Source organism: Bubalus kerabau, chromosome 1, assembly GCF_029407905.1.
Source record: "Bubalus kerabau isolate K-KA32 ecotype Philippines breed swamp buffalo chromosome 1, PCC_UOA_SB_1v2, whole genome shotgun sequence".
Taxonomy (NCBI): Eukaryota; Metazoa; Chordata; class Mammalia; order Artiodactyla; family Bovidae; genus Bubalus; species Bubalus kerabau.
In genome coordinates this window covers 42,093,547-42,109,904 of record NC_073624.1, presented here as the reverse complement: position 1 = coordinate 42,109,904, position 16,358 = coordinate 42,093,547, and the positions used below count along the sequence as shown (strand labels likewise).

Below are 16,358 nucleotides of genomic sequence, written 5' to 3'. Positions count from 1 at the left end.
GTGTGCAGAAGCCCTGTTGGGTGGTTTGGATTGGAGGACTTTGTTACTTGGCCTCTGATGCTAAGGTGTGATGAAGGGGTGTCATACTGGATCTTCCTGGACAATGGATGGTTCACTTCTGAAAGGCGTTCAGGTTGCAGTCATGTTCCTGTCTTTTAGTTCCCTGTTGGGGGTTGGAGGGTAGGGTTGAGAGCAGAGAAACTTTGGTTCTGGGTGTTATCTGAGGTCACAATTTTCTCCTAAGAGCATGCCTCAGCTGCGTGACTTGTGGTTTTATTCTGTTGTCTCTGAAAAACACCTTGGTGTCTTGTTAGAAACAGCATGGGGCCAGTTTGAGCTGGTTCTGCAGTTACAGTATCTAGGAAGGCCCTACCCGCCAACCTCTGGGAAGGGAAAGGGGTGCTGGAGTGGCCAGTGCTGGGATCAGTTAGCTTCCCCACTGAAACCCTGGTTGAGTTTGGTTGTGATTTCCTGGTTGGCAGTTCTACATCAGTGTGCTGAGGGGCTGATGTGTCCTGAAGACACAGAAGGTTCGTGCTTAGGACCCTTTCAGACTTGGCCCCATGGGTCTTTTTTTTTTTTTCTATCAGTTTTGGTTCATATCTTTTATATTAAAACTGTAATCATAAAAGAGTATCATGCTTGGAGTGGGAGGTAGGAGGGAGGTTTAAGAGGGAGGGGACATACATATATTCTTGTTGTTTCATTGCAGAAACCAATACTATATTGTAAAGCAATTATACTCTAATTAAAAATAAAGACATCAATTAAAAAAAATAAGTATTATGCTTTCCTGAATTCTATGAGTCGTTCTTACAAATTGTTGAATCTAAGGGAGGCGTGGGAACCCCTGAATTTGTGGCTGGGAGGTCAGAGGTGCAGGTGGTCTGGTGTCTGAAGTGAGGGAGTCTTGGGCAGGGCTGTGTCAGATAGCTGGTGTCTGAATGGCATTGCATCCAGGAACTCCACCAAACATACATACCTTGAAAAGAAAGAAACCCCTTTTCTTAAAATTGACAGGTCAGATATAATTATATTATGTTTGGTGTTGATCTGTTAATTTTTATTCTTTGTGGACTCACATTTTCTGGGACTTGCTTCCTTCTATGGCCTCTGATCTTCCTGCCCTGTTTCCCCAGCCTTTCTTTGCTCTAACAGGGACTGTGGCCTCCTCCTGACCAGCTCCACGCAGCCTGGTCCTTCCCTACAGCTTCCTCAGAGCTGGGGAGGGAGGCGGGGTGGAGGGTGTGTATTGTGCCTTTGCCTCAGGGCACCGTCTCGTCTTGGCACTCTTGTTTGCACCTGTGCCTGTGAATCACATCCTTTGGTTCTTTAGAGACATGAAGTGATGCTGATTTGTTGATTTATTCCTGGTACTGGAGGGAATGCAAAAGAAAAGCAACCAAAATGATGAAGGGCCTAAGGGACAGGCCTTAGAGGAAAAATGAGAAGATCCAGATGTTGTTGTTTATTGGCTGAATGATCTAAGAAGACTATGGGAAGCACTTAGCATTTGAGAGCTGTAATGAAGGCAGGAGATGAGAAGAAGAAAAATGAGTGGTGAGAGAGGAGGACAGGAGAATTAGTACTGAGCTGTGGAAAGTCACCAGGGAAGTGTGGGAGAAGCCATCACTTGAGACACCAAAAACAGAAGATGAGGGGTACATTTAGTTTTTTCTTTCCCCCGTTTATGGTTTTTACTGGAGAAGAATGTATGTTATGTTATTGCTGAGAAACCTGGATTTTTTCTGGTAAACATAGCAAACATATGCAGCTTTCCCTTAAGCTTTGAGATCTGAGCATTACAGTTCTGAGTATCACCTGTCTTGAATTATTGGGTTGCTTAGGGCAGATCTCTGGGCCCCGTCTCAGATCTGCTGGCTTAGAGTATTTTGGGATGGGATCAGGGAATCAGCAATTGTAACCAGCACACTGGTGATTCAGAATCCCGGGAAGCCCTGCGACTCAGTGGGGCCTATGTTTAATGAGGTTGAGATGCCAAAATCTGTCTGGCATAACAGAGAAACGAATCCAGAAGCTTGTTGAGGTGGGAACATTGAGGTCCATTCATCACATCGTCTACACACACCTTTCTTGTACCCCCTATCCTGCATCCCCTGAGACGGCCAAATGCTTCTCTCTGCACTGAGGCATTGAGAAATACATAAATAGGAGAGTGCCTGCAAGGTTGGGAAGCTCTGTGGCACTTCTTTGCTGTTGGCCAAGTGTGATGTGGGAGATGCTGCCACTGCGGCAGGCTTTCTGACTCCAGTGGGGTTGATGGGACCCTGGAGTTCCAGAGGCCGGGTGGCAGAGCTTAGTGGCCAAAGTCTAGGTGAGAGCATTGACATGGCAGGCACGGGGATGTGGTGAGAACTGGAACATTGTGACCCACAGGAATGGTGACATGAAGCGGACAGGCAGCCCTCTTAAATCTTACTTGACCTATTTATATAACCAAGAAAATTCCAGTTTCAGGGCCCCAGACTAGACTTGAGTCACCACAATGGAGAGCCAAGACCTCACGCAGTTTCCATACCCCTGCCAGTTCACTAAGGTATGGCTCTTTGACTGAAATAGAGTTGGGGTCCCCTTGAGGATGGACCCTAGTATATTCTCGAGCAGAAGTCTCTTCCAGAGATATACTTGCTTTTATTTTCTTCTAAACCAGAGGTGTTTTTCAAGAGGGAAATTAAAGTGATGGGCTTTATCTGGAGCTTTTGCCTGGAAAATCCCATGGATGGAGGAGCCTGGTAGGCTGCAGTCCTGGGGTCACGAAGAGTCGGACACGACGAAGAGTCGGACTTCACTTTCTCTTTTCACATTCATGCATTGGAGAAGGAAATGGCAACCCATTCCAGTGTTCTTGCCTGGAGAATCCCAGGGATAGGGGAGCCTGGTGGGCTGCCGTCTATGGGGTCGCATAGAGTCGGATACGACTGAAGCGACTTAACAGCAGCAGCAGCAGTCTGTGAAAGTGTGGATTCAGTTCAGTTCAGTAGCTCAGTCGTGTCTGACTCTTTGCAACCCCATGAACCGCAGCATGCCAGGCCTCCGTGTCCATCACCAACTCCCGGAGTTTACTTAAACTTGTGTCCATTGAGTCGGTGATGCCATCCAACCATCTCATCCTCTGTCATCCCCCTCTCCTCCTGCCCTCAATCTTTCCCAGCATCAGGGTCTTTTCCAATGAGTCAGGTCTTTGCATCAGGTGGCCAAAGTATTGGAGTTTCAGCTTCAACATCAGTCCCTCCAATGAACACCCAGGACTGATCTCCTTTAGGATGGACTGGTTGGATCTCCTTTCAGTCCAAGGGACTCTCAAGAGTCTTCTCCAACACCACAGTTCAAAAGCATCAATTCTTTGGTGCTCAGCTTTCTTTATAGTCCAACTCTCACATCCATACATGAGTACTAGAAAAACCATAGCCTTGATTTGAAGGAACTTTGTTGACAGAGTAATGTCTCTGCTTTTTAATATGCTGTCTAGGTTGGTCATAACTTTCCTTCCAAGGAGTAAGCGCCTTCTAATTTCATGGGTGCAATCACCATCTGCAGTGATTTTGGAACCCCCCAAAATAAAGCCACTGTTTCCACTGTTTCCCCATCTATTTGACATGAAGTGATGGGACCAGATGCCATGATCTTCGTTTTCTAAATGTTGAGCTTTAAGCCAACTTTTTCACTCACCTCTTTAAATTTCATCAAGAGGCTCTTTTTTTTCTTCACTTTCTACCATAAGGGTGGTGTCATCTGCATATCTGAGGTTATTGATATTTATCCCAGCAGTCTTGATTCCAGCTTGTGCTTCATCCAGCCCAGGGTTTCTCATGATGTATTCTGCATCTAAGTTAAATAAACAGGGTGACAATATACAGCCTTGACGTACTCCTTTTCCTATTTGGAACCAGTCTGTTGTTCCATGTCCAGTTCTAACTGTTGCTTCCTGACCTGCATACAGGTTTCTCAAGAGGCAGGTCAGGTGGTCTGGTATTCCCATCTCTTTCAAAATTTTCCACAGTTTCTTGTGATCCACACAAAGGCTTTGGCATAGTCAATAAAGCAGAAATAGATGTTTCTCTGGAATTTTCTTGCTTTTTTGATGATCCAGTGGATATTGGCAATTTGATCTCTGGTTTCTCTGCCTTTTCTAAAACCACCTTGAACATCTGGAAGTTCACGGTTCATGTATTGCTGAAGCCTGGCTTGGAGAATTTTGAGCATTACTTTACTAGCATGTGAGATGAGTGCAATTGTGTGGTAGTTTGAGCATTCTTTGGCATTGCCTTTCTTTGATCATTCAGGTATGACTTAAACCAAATCCCTTATGATTATACAATGGAAGTGACAAATAGATTTAAGAGACTAGATCTGATAGATACAGTGCCTGATGAACTATGGATGGAGGTTCATGACATTGTATAGGAAACAGGGATCAAGACCATCCCCAAGAAAAAGAAATGCAAAAAAGCAAAATGGCTGTCTGAGGAGGCCTTACAAATAGCTGTGAAGAGAAGGGAAAGGCAAAGGAGAAAAGGAAGGATATACCCATTTGAATGCAGAGTTCCAAAGAATAGCAAGGAGAGATAAGAAAGCCTTCCTCAGTGATCAATGCAAAGAAATAGAGGAAAGCAATAGAATGGGAAAGACTAGAGATCTCTTCAAGAAAATTAGAGATACCAAGGGAACATATCATGCAAAGATGGGCTCAATAAAGGACAGAACTGGTGTGGACCTAACAGAAGCAGAAGAGTGTGCATTACTGGGGGGCAAAAACAATGAGTCTGTTTCTCCCCTCCTCACCCCTCCTGTGACTACTCGGCGCCACACTGTGTGACCCTGTGGTCTTTCCTGGGGACTGGTGCCCTCTGATTGCTGTGTGCTGCATGTGCCCCCTCCCTTTTCTGGGCGGTTTTACAAGGAGGCAGAGGAGTTCAGATGGAGAAGGGGCTGTTTGCGTTTCATCTGCCAAAGTCTGGAAGGCTTTCAGCCAGGCAGACATGACTATTAAGATTTTTTTAGGAAAAAAGTTTTATTTCCTACTGCTTGGCCTAGTTTTAAATTAGAAATGAAAGTTAAATCAAGTAAACTTAGAGATTAGTTGAGTAGAAAGGAAAAGATGGTTTTTTTTTCCAACCTCCAGCTTAACGTCAGTTAATTTGTTCATTCATAAACCTTCATTTAGAACCTACTGTGCTCCAACTGAGATGATACCATGACAAAAATGTTAATTTCTAACAATGAAGGAAAAATTCTCATAACACTTGAGGGATATAGTAAATGAGTTTTTAAAAACTGATTATATGCTATAATGGAAGTACATTCATGGTGACATGAAACCTGAGATTGTTCTCTGTAGATGGTATTTAAGGTAGGCTGTTGTCAGGCTTCTGTGTGAACATTCCTGCTTATCCCACCACTGATTTTAGTTTTAGATATTACATTTTTCTTTGAGCTGAAGTCTGCCCCCCAGTAGTTGGAAGACCCTGTGGCAAATTATGAGTACTTGAACCACCTAAATTGGCACCCAGGTATTTCCATGCGGCCATGGAGGCCCGGAGTTGCCACGTCTTTTAATATTTGAGGAAAAGTTGGAAATTTTTATATGAAACCACCTATTTTATTGTGTAATAGCACATGCCAGGGATAGACACTGGGAATAAAGCTGTAAATATGCCAAAGAGCTTTTACCCTGAAAAACTGGTTTCATACCTGTCTGTCATCTTTCTGCAGGCTGAGCATTACCCGTTCCTCAAACCTACCTCCCTGAGACATCACTTTGAGACTCCCTTCCCCAGCATCCTGAAGCTGTCCTGTGAAGGTGCTCCAGCATTTAAGTAACACCCTGAGGGGCTGCTGCCCCATGCTGTATATCACCCCCTTCCCTCTCCCATCCACAGGGAGAATGCCTCTATCTGCCTTATCTGAGTACCTGGTAGGTTCTGCTGCTGGAATTCTCTCACTATGAATTACTTTTCTCTCTTTCTCCTACTATGCTATTAACTCCTTGGTGGCAGGTGCCATGTCTTCTGTTTGTTCCTCTGGGCCCTACATTATACCCAGCAACTAGCAGGTGTTCAGTAAATATCTGTTAGAGTGCACTGAAATGAAAAATACTGACTTAGGCAGTTCCCTGATTATCGGTGTTGGTGCTTTGGTCTGTTTTGATAGCTAGGCCACAGTAACTCTGACTTTGGGGTAGACTAACAACCCTTGGACAATACCACATGTAGAGTTTTAATCTGGATTGCAAGGATTTTGTTCTGTTTTGTGTCTAAAAGTGGGTCTTTACTGTTACCCATATTCTGTCTAATTGTTAGAATTAGATATCAATTTTAGTCATTTAAGCTCTTTGTGAAGCTCAGTCTTCAGTACAGTTTCTCTCCTTCCCTGATACAGGCCATGTGCAGGCTTGGTTAGCATACACTACGAATTCATTTAAGCCTTTGATAAAAATATTGGACAGACCAGAGATATTATCAGAACGCTGTGACATACCCTGGAGGTCTCCAGCCAAGGAGACATTGATTTAGTATTCACTACTCTCTGTTAGCTCATATCTATTTTATTCTGCCTTGTATGCCAGGAGATTCTGAGAGGTCCTATTTAATGACCTTCTTAAAGATGTAACATGTCTATCACACCCCTTTCCAGAAGTTAATCAGTTAAATCCCTTTTTGTGAACCTGTAGTAACTCTCAGAATCAGATATTCTTTTTCCAGTACCCACACATAGGATATACTCAAAAATTTTGTTTACCATTTCATCTTAAACTCACTTAGCTATCATTTAGAGAGTTCAAGCTCCATCTTTTTAGATAATTTGGGAAATTCTCATAACTAGATTTTTGGTGACTTCTCAAAGCTTAGATTAAGGTACCAGGTGAGGGGCTTTCACACTGTTACCTTATCTCTACAGTGGTTCCACATTCAGCAACTTATTTTTATATTTTTGGATCTAATTGAATTCATTTGCAACACCAAACACTCCCTCCTAATCAATTTCCAGAAATAATCTATATGGATAACATCTGCACATTTTTAGATATGATACATATAGACATATGGATGAGTCATACCTACTATTTTATATCATTTTGGAAGGGGAAAGGAGTGTATGTTAAGTATCTCATAAACATGTCATAACATAGTAATATCATCTTTAATGATGCTTTTACTTGTTAAATGGTTGAATAACAAATAAATTGGAAAAATAGCAAGTCCTTTGTCTTAAAAAAAAAAACAAAACTGCTATTATTTGTAATCCAGGGTTTGATTTAAAGTATATCATCGGTGGGAATGTGCTCAGTCACTCAGTTGTTTCTGACTCTTTGTGACCCTGTGGACCGTAGCCCACCAGGCTCCTCTGTCCATGGGATTTCCAGGCAAGAATACTGGAGTGTGTTGCCATTTCCTCCTCCAGGGAATAGATAAATACATAGAGGTTTATTAGATGTTTTGCCATCTCTGTGTTGCCATTTTTATAATTAACACAATCTTTGTACATTGACAGGAAAATTCCTCTTTCTTCCTCTACTTATACTCACAAGATTTCTAACACCAGATATGTGGGTTTACGCCTACACCAAACAATTCTCTCACACTTGCTGGGTGTCCTGGAGTTCAATTCAATTTGGACACTGTCTACCTGGAGTTAACATCAGATCCCCCAGGCTAAGGGCTCAGTTCTGCAAGAGTGCCCCAACTTCAGACAGCAATCACAAGTACTGGTCCTCAGGTTACTCACATTTATGTCTGACTTGGCCACAAGTTGGGTCTTCCCTGGTGACTCAGATGGTAAAGAATCTCTCTGTGATGCAGAAGACCCAGTTTGACCCCTGCATCAGGAAGATCCCCTAGAGAAGGGAATGGCTACCAGCTCCAGTATTCTTGGCCTGGAGAATTCCATGGACAGAGGAACCTGGAAGGCTACAGTCTCTGGGGGTCTCAAAGAGTTGGACACGACTGAGAGACTAACACTTTTACTTTTTGGCTACAAGTTGGGGTTTCCCATGACCTCCCCCTTCAGACTTGATAATTTGCTATGATGGCTCACAGAACTAAGGGAAACCAGTCTATTATATAAAGAAGGGCATGATAAACGGTACAGATAATAGCCAGATGAAGAAATGTATCAGGCAGAGCCTGGAGAGTCCTGAATACAGGAGCTTCTGTCCCTGTGGAGTTGGGTTCTATCACTCTGCTGGCACGTTGATATGTTCACCAGGCTTCCAAACCCCATAGTTCTGGGAAGTTTTTTGGAAGTGACATCATGTAGGCATGATCAATTATTAGCTCAGTTGCCCTCAATTCTCCTCTTCCTGAGGATGGGGGTGGACTAAAAGTTCCAAGCTTCTAATCACATGTGGTCTTTCTCGTGACCACCTCCCATCCTGAAGCCACCCAGGAGCCCGGTAAGAATCACCTTGTTAAGACAAAAGTCACTCTTATCTCCCAGGGAATTCTAAGAGATTTAGGAGTTCTGTGTCAGGAACCAGAGCCAAACACCAAGTATTAGAACAAAAGGTGCTCCCAGTGCTCTTATCACTTAGGAAACTGCAAGGAATTTAGGAGAGTGGTGCCAGGAACTTGGGGGCAGAGACCAAATATTAAAACAAAAGATATTTCTAGCACCTTTATCGCTTAGGAAATTACAAAGGTTTTAGGGTCTCTAACCAGGAGTTGGGATGAAGATCAAAATACATATTCTTATTGCATCACAGTATCACATATGTATGTGTATATATATATTTGAATACTTTTCTGTTTTTTCCTTACAGAAAATTTCTAGAAGTGGAATTTTGGAGCAAAGGGTGTGCAATTTGTAAAGTCTTTTATATATATTGACAACCTAGAGACCTATCACATATGAGATTGCCTGTTTTCTCTCACTGAGATGAATGTGAATGAATTTTAAATGAATGGCTTAGCTGGTCTGGAAAACTCAGCCTGGTGAAGTGGAAATAGTATAAAATTAACGTCAGGGGAGTGGGCTGTCGGGACCATCCCCACCTTCCCCGAAGACAGGGACTCAGTCTCATCCTTCTCACAGCTCCTCCATCCTGTGCTTTCTTTCTTTCTTTTTTAAAATCTTATTTATTTATTTAATTTTGGCTGTACTGGGTCTTCATTGCTAAGCAGCTCCTGCTGCTGCTGCTGCTAAGTCATTTCAGTCGTGTCCGACTCTGTGCGATCCCATAGACGGCAGCCCACCAGGCTCCCCCGTCCCTGGGATTCTCCAGGCAAGAACATGGGAGTGGGTTGCCATTTCCTTCTCCAATGCATGAGAATGAAAAGTGAAAGTGAAGTCGCTCAGTCGTGTCCGACTCTTCACGATCCCATGGACTGCAGCCTACCAGGCTCCTCCGTCCATGGGATTTTCCAGGCAAAAGTACTGGAGTGGGGTGCCATTGCCTTCTCCGATTGCTAAGCAGGCTACTTTCTTTTTTCTACGCTTCTCATTGTGGTGGCTTCTCTTGCTGGGAAGCCTGGACTTTAGGGATCACGGGCTTCAGTCAGTGGGCTCAGGAGTTGAGGCTCTCGGGCTCCAGAGCACAGGTTCAGTAGTTGTGGGGCACCAGCTTAGGTGCTTTGCAGCATTTGGGATCTTCTCGGATCAGGGATCAAACTCATGTCACCTGCATTGGCAGGTGGGTTCTTTACTACTGAGCCAGCAGGGAAGCCCCATCCTGTGCTTTCTGATTCCCAGCAGCTCTCTCAGCGTGTGTAGGTCCTCTTGTCCTGGAATGGCAGGGATGCTGTTCTCCCTTCTTTAGCCGAACACACCGGTCCCCTTGTTCATGGCCCTTTCTTCTTTCCCTCTGAAGGAGGTATTTCACACCAGGTTCCTATCTTCAGCACCTTGGAGTGTGAGCAGATGCATAGGTCTGCAGCACAGCTGTCTTGAATTTTGCACTGAGCCCCTGGAGTTGGCCAGCAATTCATTTTTTTAAGGCTTAGTTGGGACCATGATTACTTCAGTGGAAATGAAAATTGAGTTGATTAGTGACTATGACATTTAGATTCGTGTGTCCAAATAAAGCTTGAGATGTTTAAAATTCTGTAAATTAAAGCTGAATCAACTCAAGTATTTAGAATATGCGTATGCCATTGCTAAAGTTGACTTTTAGATTCTCAGCTGTTTTTGGCAAAGCGGAGGTAGCTGTATAAGAGAAGCAGATCAAGAGCGTGAGGATAAAGATATGGAATTACTGTTTCGGTAAAATGGACTGGAGTCTAGATGACTATAGACAGTACCACTTAGGGTGTGTGTGTTCCCCCAAGAGAGCCATTCCCTATGCAGTTACATTTTTTTCTATAACCCCACAGACTTATTTGAGGACATTATGTCCTATTCTTAACTTAAAGGCTACGTTCAGAAGTCTCTCTGTGAAAGTGTTTAAAATGTTGAACAACAAATTTCTCTTCTCATTGTGGTTCTCTTTTTATTTTCTTTTTGTTGTCATCCTGGAATTCAGATTCTGAGATTCTATAGGAATTGATGTTAGAGAACATTTAATACAAATTCTGAAATGCTATGCTCATTCTCACCCTTATATTAATAATTTCAGCTACAACTGGTAATGGTGGGTAGATGCCCTGGAGATGCTTTGTGGGGTGGTAATTAACAATGATTCCTTGTACATAATCTGGAAATTTGCTTCCTGGTGGCACTGTGGGTGAGAGAACACAGTCGTACTTGGTTTATCCCACCCTTGACCATAGGTGCCAGTTTCTTGGTCTCTTTCTCATCGCTGGTGACCATGGCTCCAACCTACAGCACTGAGGACTTGCCTGTGAACACTCAGCTGCTTAGGAAGAAGCAAGAAGCAAGAACACTCAGCTGTTGGAGAAGCAAGAGTTCTGGGAGGTGTTTGGACCAGCCAGGGAGTGAGGGAAAAAAGCGAGTGAGGGAAGAAAAGCATTCCACACCTGTCTGCCTTTTCAGTGAGGCCACCAAGTTTTCTGAAGTAATATCATATTGCATTTACAAAGATTTCTGCAGATAGATAATTTTTTAGGTAGGAAAAAACTTATATACAGAGTAACCTGATAGTGGAATCATTTAAAATAATTAAATAACTTACCTTTTAAAGTGATGGATTCCCTTTGCTTTCGTTGTGCTTACCTTCTGTTTGTAGCTAATTCGGTTTTTATTTGTTGTCACAGGCTAAACATCTTTATGACTGGCATGGACCCATTCTACTTCCACGCAGTAAATGTCATTTTACACTGCCTCGTGACCCTTGTGCTGATGTACACCTGTGACAAAACTGTCTTCAGGAATCGTGGACTTGCTTTTGTTACGGCGTTACTTTTCGCCGTGCATCCTGTTCACACAGAGGCGGTGAGTGTCATTGAGACTCAATGAAATAATGAAGCAAAAAAGTCATCTTTTTCTCCTCTTAAAACCATGTGAATTTAAAGCTCTACTGAAGTGTTTATATATAAATCATTCTGCTTGACAGCTTTTCTTTTTAAATGTTCTAATGGCCAGTGCACCTCCAGGACTTAACTGCTTTTCTAAATAACCACTGTCATTATTACAGGTAGTCATAAATGACCACAGTTCTTTATTTGTGGAAAATTTAAGTCCTAATGTGTTTTAAACAGCAAGGGGCATTTTGAAATGCTTAGCATGCTGAGTTATTGTTCCCACTCTACGATTTTTTAACCTATTCTTGCTCTGCTTAATATTTATAACATTCATGATACAGAGTTGTTTAGTCACTAAGTTGTATTGGACTTCTGGTGACCCCATGGACTGTAGCCCACCAGACTCCTTGTCCATGGGATTTCCCAGGCAAGAATACTGGAGTGGGTTGCCATTTCCTTCTCTAGGAGACTTTCCTGACCCAGGGATCAAACCCATGTCTCCTGCTTGGCAGGTGGATTCTTTACCACTGAGCCACTAGGAAGCCCAAGAGCTGGGGGAAGACCATAAAAAGTTGAACTGACATTCTTCAAATTAAACACACATTCAAGACTTATCAATAGTTTTCCAAGTTATTTAGTATGAACTGTAGTTATTTGGAGGATGATGAGAAATGGGTTTAGAAAGTATAGATCTGGAGTCCTATTTAAAATATGGGCTTAATCATGCACCAAGATGGTGTCATCTAGCCTGGCTTCACATCTCAGTGACCACAGCTGGTTTATTTTATGTATTGCTGAGGATGGATGAAGACTTTCCAAGCAGTCCATGCCTACCACAGTTTTATAAGAATTGTCTCAACAGTCACAGATTGTATCCGGGCATTTTCCTACAGTTCACATACTACAGTTTACATCCAGACCTGAGAACCTGGGGAAAAAGTGTCAAGTTGATTCTCCTCTCCCTCTTCCCTTTTCAGTTGCCTTTTACTTATATTAAAAAAATAAGGAATGTCTTGCATACATCAGAATCTTACTATGCCCCAGGGGTACAAATGGCACCATACAGTGAAACAATTTGATATATTGGTGTCAGCCAAGTCTCCTCTAATTAAGGCATCATAAACCCAAAGTAGGTTTATATCCTTTTCTGTCTATACATGTTTCTGTGAAGAAGGGAGCACTGTATTAGAAGTAGGGTAAGGTGGCCTGCAGGATGTTTATCATGGGGATGCAAAATACTTTCATTTGATCTGAAGCAAGACGTCTGATCTGGCCAATTGGTTTGATGATGAGGACTGGTTAGGCCATATGATGGACATTTGCCACAAACAAAATTCTAAATCTGTAAGCCCAAGGTTTTGACACAAGTATATTTAGAGTGATAAGGAAGAAAATTATTTTTATAAACAATTACATTGTTAAGTGTAATTTTCCCAGTCCTTTCTGAGTATTTTGGACTGAACAAGGTGCCTGTAAGTGGAGGGCTGTAAAGTATACGTAATAAGCCTTTGCAAAGTCTCAGTCAAGCCTTTTTTCCTTGGTTTTGAGAAACTGTGAAAGCAAATGAATCCAATGACAGGTAACTTTAATGATTGGTACACTTCATTTATTTGCTTTCAACCAGGTTAAAGGAGAACCTGGAGCTGAACATTATGCAAGATGATAGATCGCTATGATTTTGCAGATAACTTGGGTGTTCAAAGAATTGTCACTGCTGTAACATGGTTACTTCTGTCCTTATTTCTGTGAACTGTGTTCAAATACAAAAGCTACAAATAGAATTGATGCCTCATGCTTCCTTATTCTAACAAAAAGTAATATTCAGTCATAGATAACTGAATTTATTAAAAAAGCCTACACCTATATTATTGAGGACTATTCTTTATTTAATAATTTTTATCATTTTTTTCTAACTTACACTGTATTTAGCAATTGAAAATAATACTAATTGGAATAATAATACAAAATTGAAAATTCAACAATTTTGAAAATTCAGAAACTTTAGGTGCTTTTGATCACAGGCACTTTAAAAAATTAATCTAATTATACATACATTTTTATTATAGAGTGAGATGATAAATAGAACATTTTAAAATGTAATTGCATAGCATATTAAGAAAAAAATGCTGAGGCGGAAATAAAATGGGAACATGATTTCAAGGGGAAAGGGCACATGAAATGTCTGTCATTTAAAGAGTCTGTTCATATTTGTGTAAATGGAAGATGATGAGCTTCAAACTGCTGTGGTATGTTTCAGGTTCATTTGGTACATTCAAAACAGTAATATTATGGCCTATTTTAAAATATCAATTTCTAAAATGCACAGGAAGTTAAATCCTTTGAAGTATTTAAAATTATGATGAAAAACTTTAGATATGAATTTTAAAATATAAGAGTGATGCATAAATTTTCAATATTATTGTTGGATGAAGAGAAATAATCAAGGACCACTACTCCTAGCCATATAGAACATATGACACTGGGTCAATGGCAATGTTTTAATCTAAGCCCATCGACTTCATTATGTTTCTGACAGTTTCTTAGATAGATTTGAAAATTCATGCTTAGAGGGTCTTGGGGAAAATTTGTGTAGGAAAGAACAAATGAGTAGAATAATACCAGTCCTGATTCAGTGCTTGCAGAAAAGGAGAGCATAAAATTCAGTGTGATCATGAGCTGATAGAGTTAGGTTGAAATCTAAGGAAAAGGGAAAATTCTGTTAGCAAAATGACCTTTAAGAAAGAGTTTCAACCAACTTTCTTACTAATCCGGGAAAAAAAAAATTCATGGTAACACAATTATGGGGACAAAGCAGCCTGAGAGATGGACATTTATTTGGGGAAAAATTTTAAACTATTTCCATTTACAAGGAGATAGGGGAGGCATAAGAAAGTAAAGAAATTAGACCTACATAATACACTATACTGGAAAGTAAAATCTAGAGACCATTATTTAATTATAGATATTAGTTTAGGTTTCTAAAAAGGAGGACAGAGGAATAGTAAAAAAGAAATGTGCATTATGAAAACAGTGATAAATGATTGAAAAAAAGAAAAACAGACCATAGTGTGGTGAAAGAGGGATTTAGTAGAATATATCCCCTCTCTGTCAAACAAGAATAAAAATGGGACCATCAATTATGACAGGAAGGATAACAGGTTTGAATTGAGGGGGAGGAAGGTTTAGTTTAAGCATGTTGATATGATTAACGATTTGTTTTCTTAATTATATAATCAACAAATTGTTAATGAGTACTTGTTTGGTACAGGCCCTGTGCCAGGTGCCAAGGGGATATGTGAATGGGCAGTGGGGTTCCCTACCCACAGTTTGTTCATAAGCCTCTAGAAAACCAAAGAGCATACACATAAAAACATACAAGACAAAGCAATATGTTGTAATAAAACTAGAATTTCAGTGAAGGGAAAAATTATTTCCAACTTAAATAGAGATGAACAAATTAATTTATTTACTTAATTTTTCTTTTGTTTTGTTTTGTTATTTTTTTAATTTAATTTTATTTTTAAACTTTACAATATTGTATTAGTTTTGCCAAATATCAAAATGAATCCGCCACAGGTATACTTGTGTTCCCCATCCTGAACCCTCTTCCCTCCTCCCTCCCCATACCCTCCCTCTGGGTCATCCCAGTGCACCAACCCCAAGCATCCAGTATCGTGCATCGAACCTGGACTGGCGACCCGTTTCATACATGATATTATACATGTTTCAATGCCATTCTCCCGAATCTCCCCACCTTCTCCCTCTCCCACAGAGTCCATAAGACTGATCTATACATCAGTGTCTCTTTTGCTGTCTCGTACACAGGGTTATTGTTACCATCTTTCTAAATTCCATATGTATGCATTAGTATACTGTATTGGTGTTTTTCTTTCTGGCTTACTTCACTCTGTATAATAGGCTCCAGTTTCATCCACCTCATTAGAACTGATTCAAATGTATTCTTTTTAATGGCTGAGTAATACAATCAATGCAGGGCTATACAGTGAATAAGATAGACTTTCCTCATTGAAAACCTTGTGATTCTTGGGTTTCCTGACAGTATATTTCTTGGGAAATTTATGGGTTTTTTCTTAACTCTGAATCATGAGAAAAATCAGTAGAGAAATTAGGAAAATGGGGGAAATCATTGAAATTCTCCTATGAGAATTAAAACTTAAGTCATCACAGAGACATTACTGTTTGAAGGAATGCTCATATATCAAATCAAAAACAAGAACAGGAAATGCTTACACACGGAGTTGAAGGTTAGTTAGGGTGAGCATTTCCAAGGCTGGAACAGAGTACTCGGGGAAAAATTGGTCGTGATCTAATCAGCATGTCTAGCTTTCAGCTGTGGCCCTGTGTTAAGTGTGTGTTCCTGCTCAGTCTGATACCAGGAGAACTCATTTTGCAGATAACATAATTAATAACTTTATACATATAGTATACTTCGTACAAATCCTATGAGTGATAGTCCAAGAAGTAACAAGTTCTGGGGACAAATGAAGTCCTTAATTGGCAGTTTCCACTTGTGATTCTGTAAAGCTTGCTAAGAGAGCTGAACGTTACATTATTTGAATTCAACTCAATTAGGTTCACTGATGTTTTTCAAATGTTTAAGTACTTCTTAAAGGAATACATTTCCCAGGTTACAACTACCCAATTGGTGATGGAAACCTGCAGCTTGAGGGCAAAAATAATTGCTGTCCATCTCTGTATTGATATCTTTGACCGGCCTTTCTGTACTTCCCAGCACCCTATGGTTCAGCCTGCATTGTTGTGGAATCAGGCCCAAGGGGCTGCAACTTAACATTTCATCTTTGCTTTCTGTTGCTCACTGCTGCCCCCTTTTCAGTAATCCATGCTGCCATCACTTTGTCTTGGCTCAGTGGGTAAAAATCCTCCTGCTATGCAGGAGATGTGAATTCGATCCGTGGGTGGGTCAGGAAGACGCCCTGGAGAAGGAAATGGCAATCCACTCCA

The 16,358-nt window shown here is 41.1% G+C and overlaps 1 protein-coding gene across 2 annotated transcripts in view; it reads left to right on the top strand.

The window, feature by feature from the left end:
* The window catches only part of TMTC1 (transmembrane O-mannosyltransferase targeting cadherins 1), a 305,981-nt gene that overhangs the window by 13,427 nt on the left and 276,196 nt on the right, over positions 1–16,358 (top strand). For both annotated transcript variants that reach the window (XM_055572983.1, XM_055572975.1), the window contains exon 2: positions 11,169–11,346. In XM_055572983.1, coding sequence (XP_055428958.1) covers positions 11,169–11,346 — 178 coding nt within the window. The remainder of the gene's footprint in view (positions 1–11,168; positions 11,347–16,358) is intronic.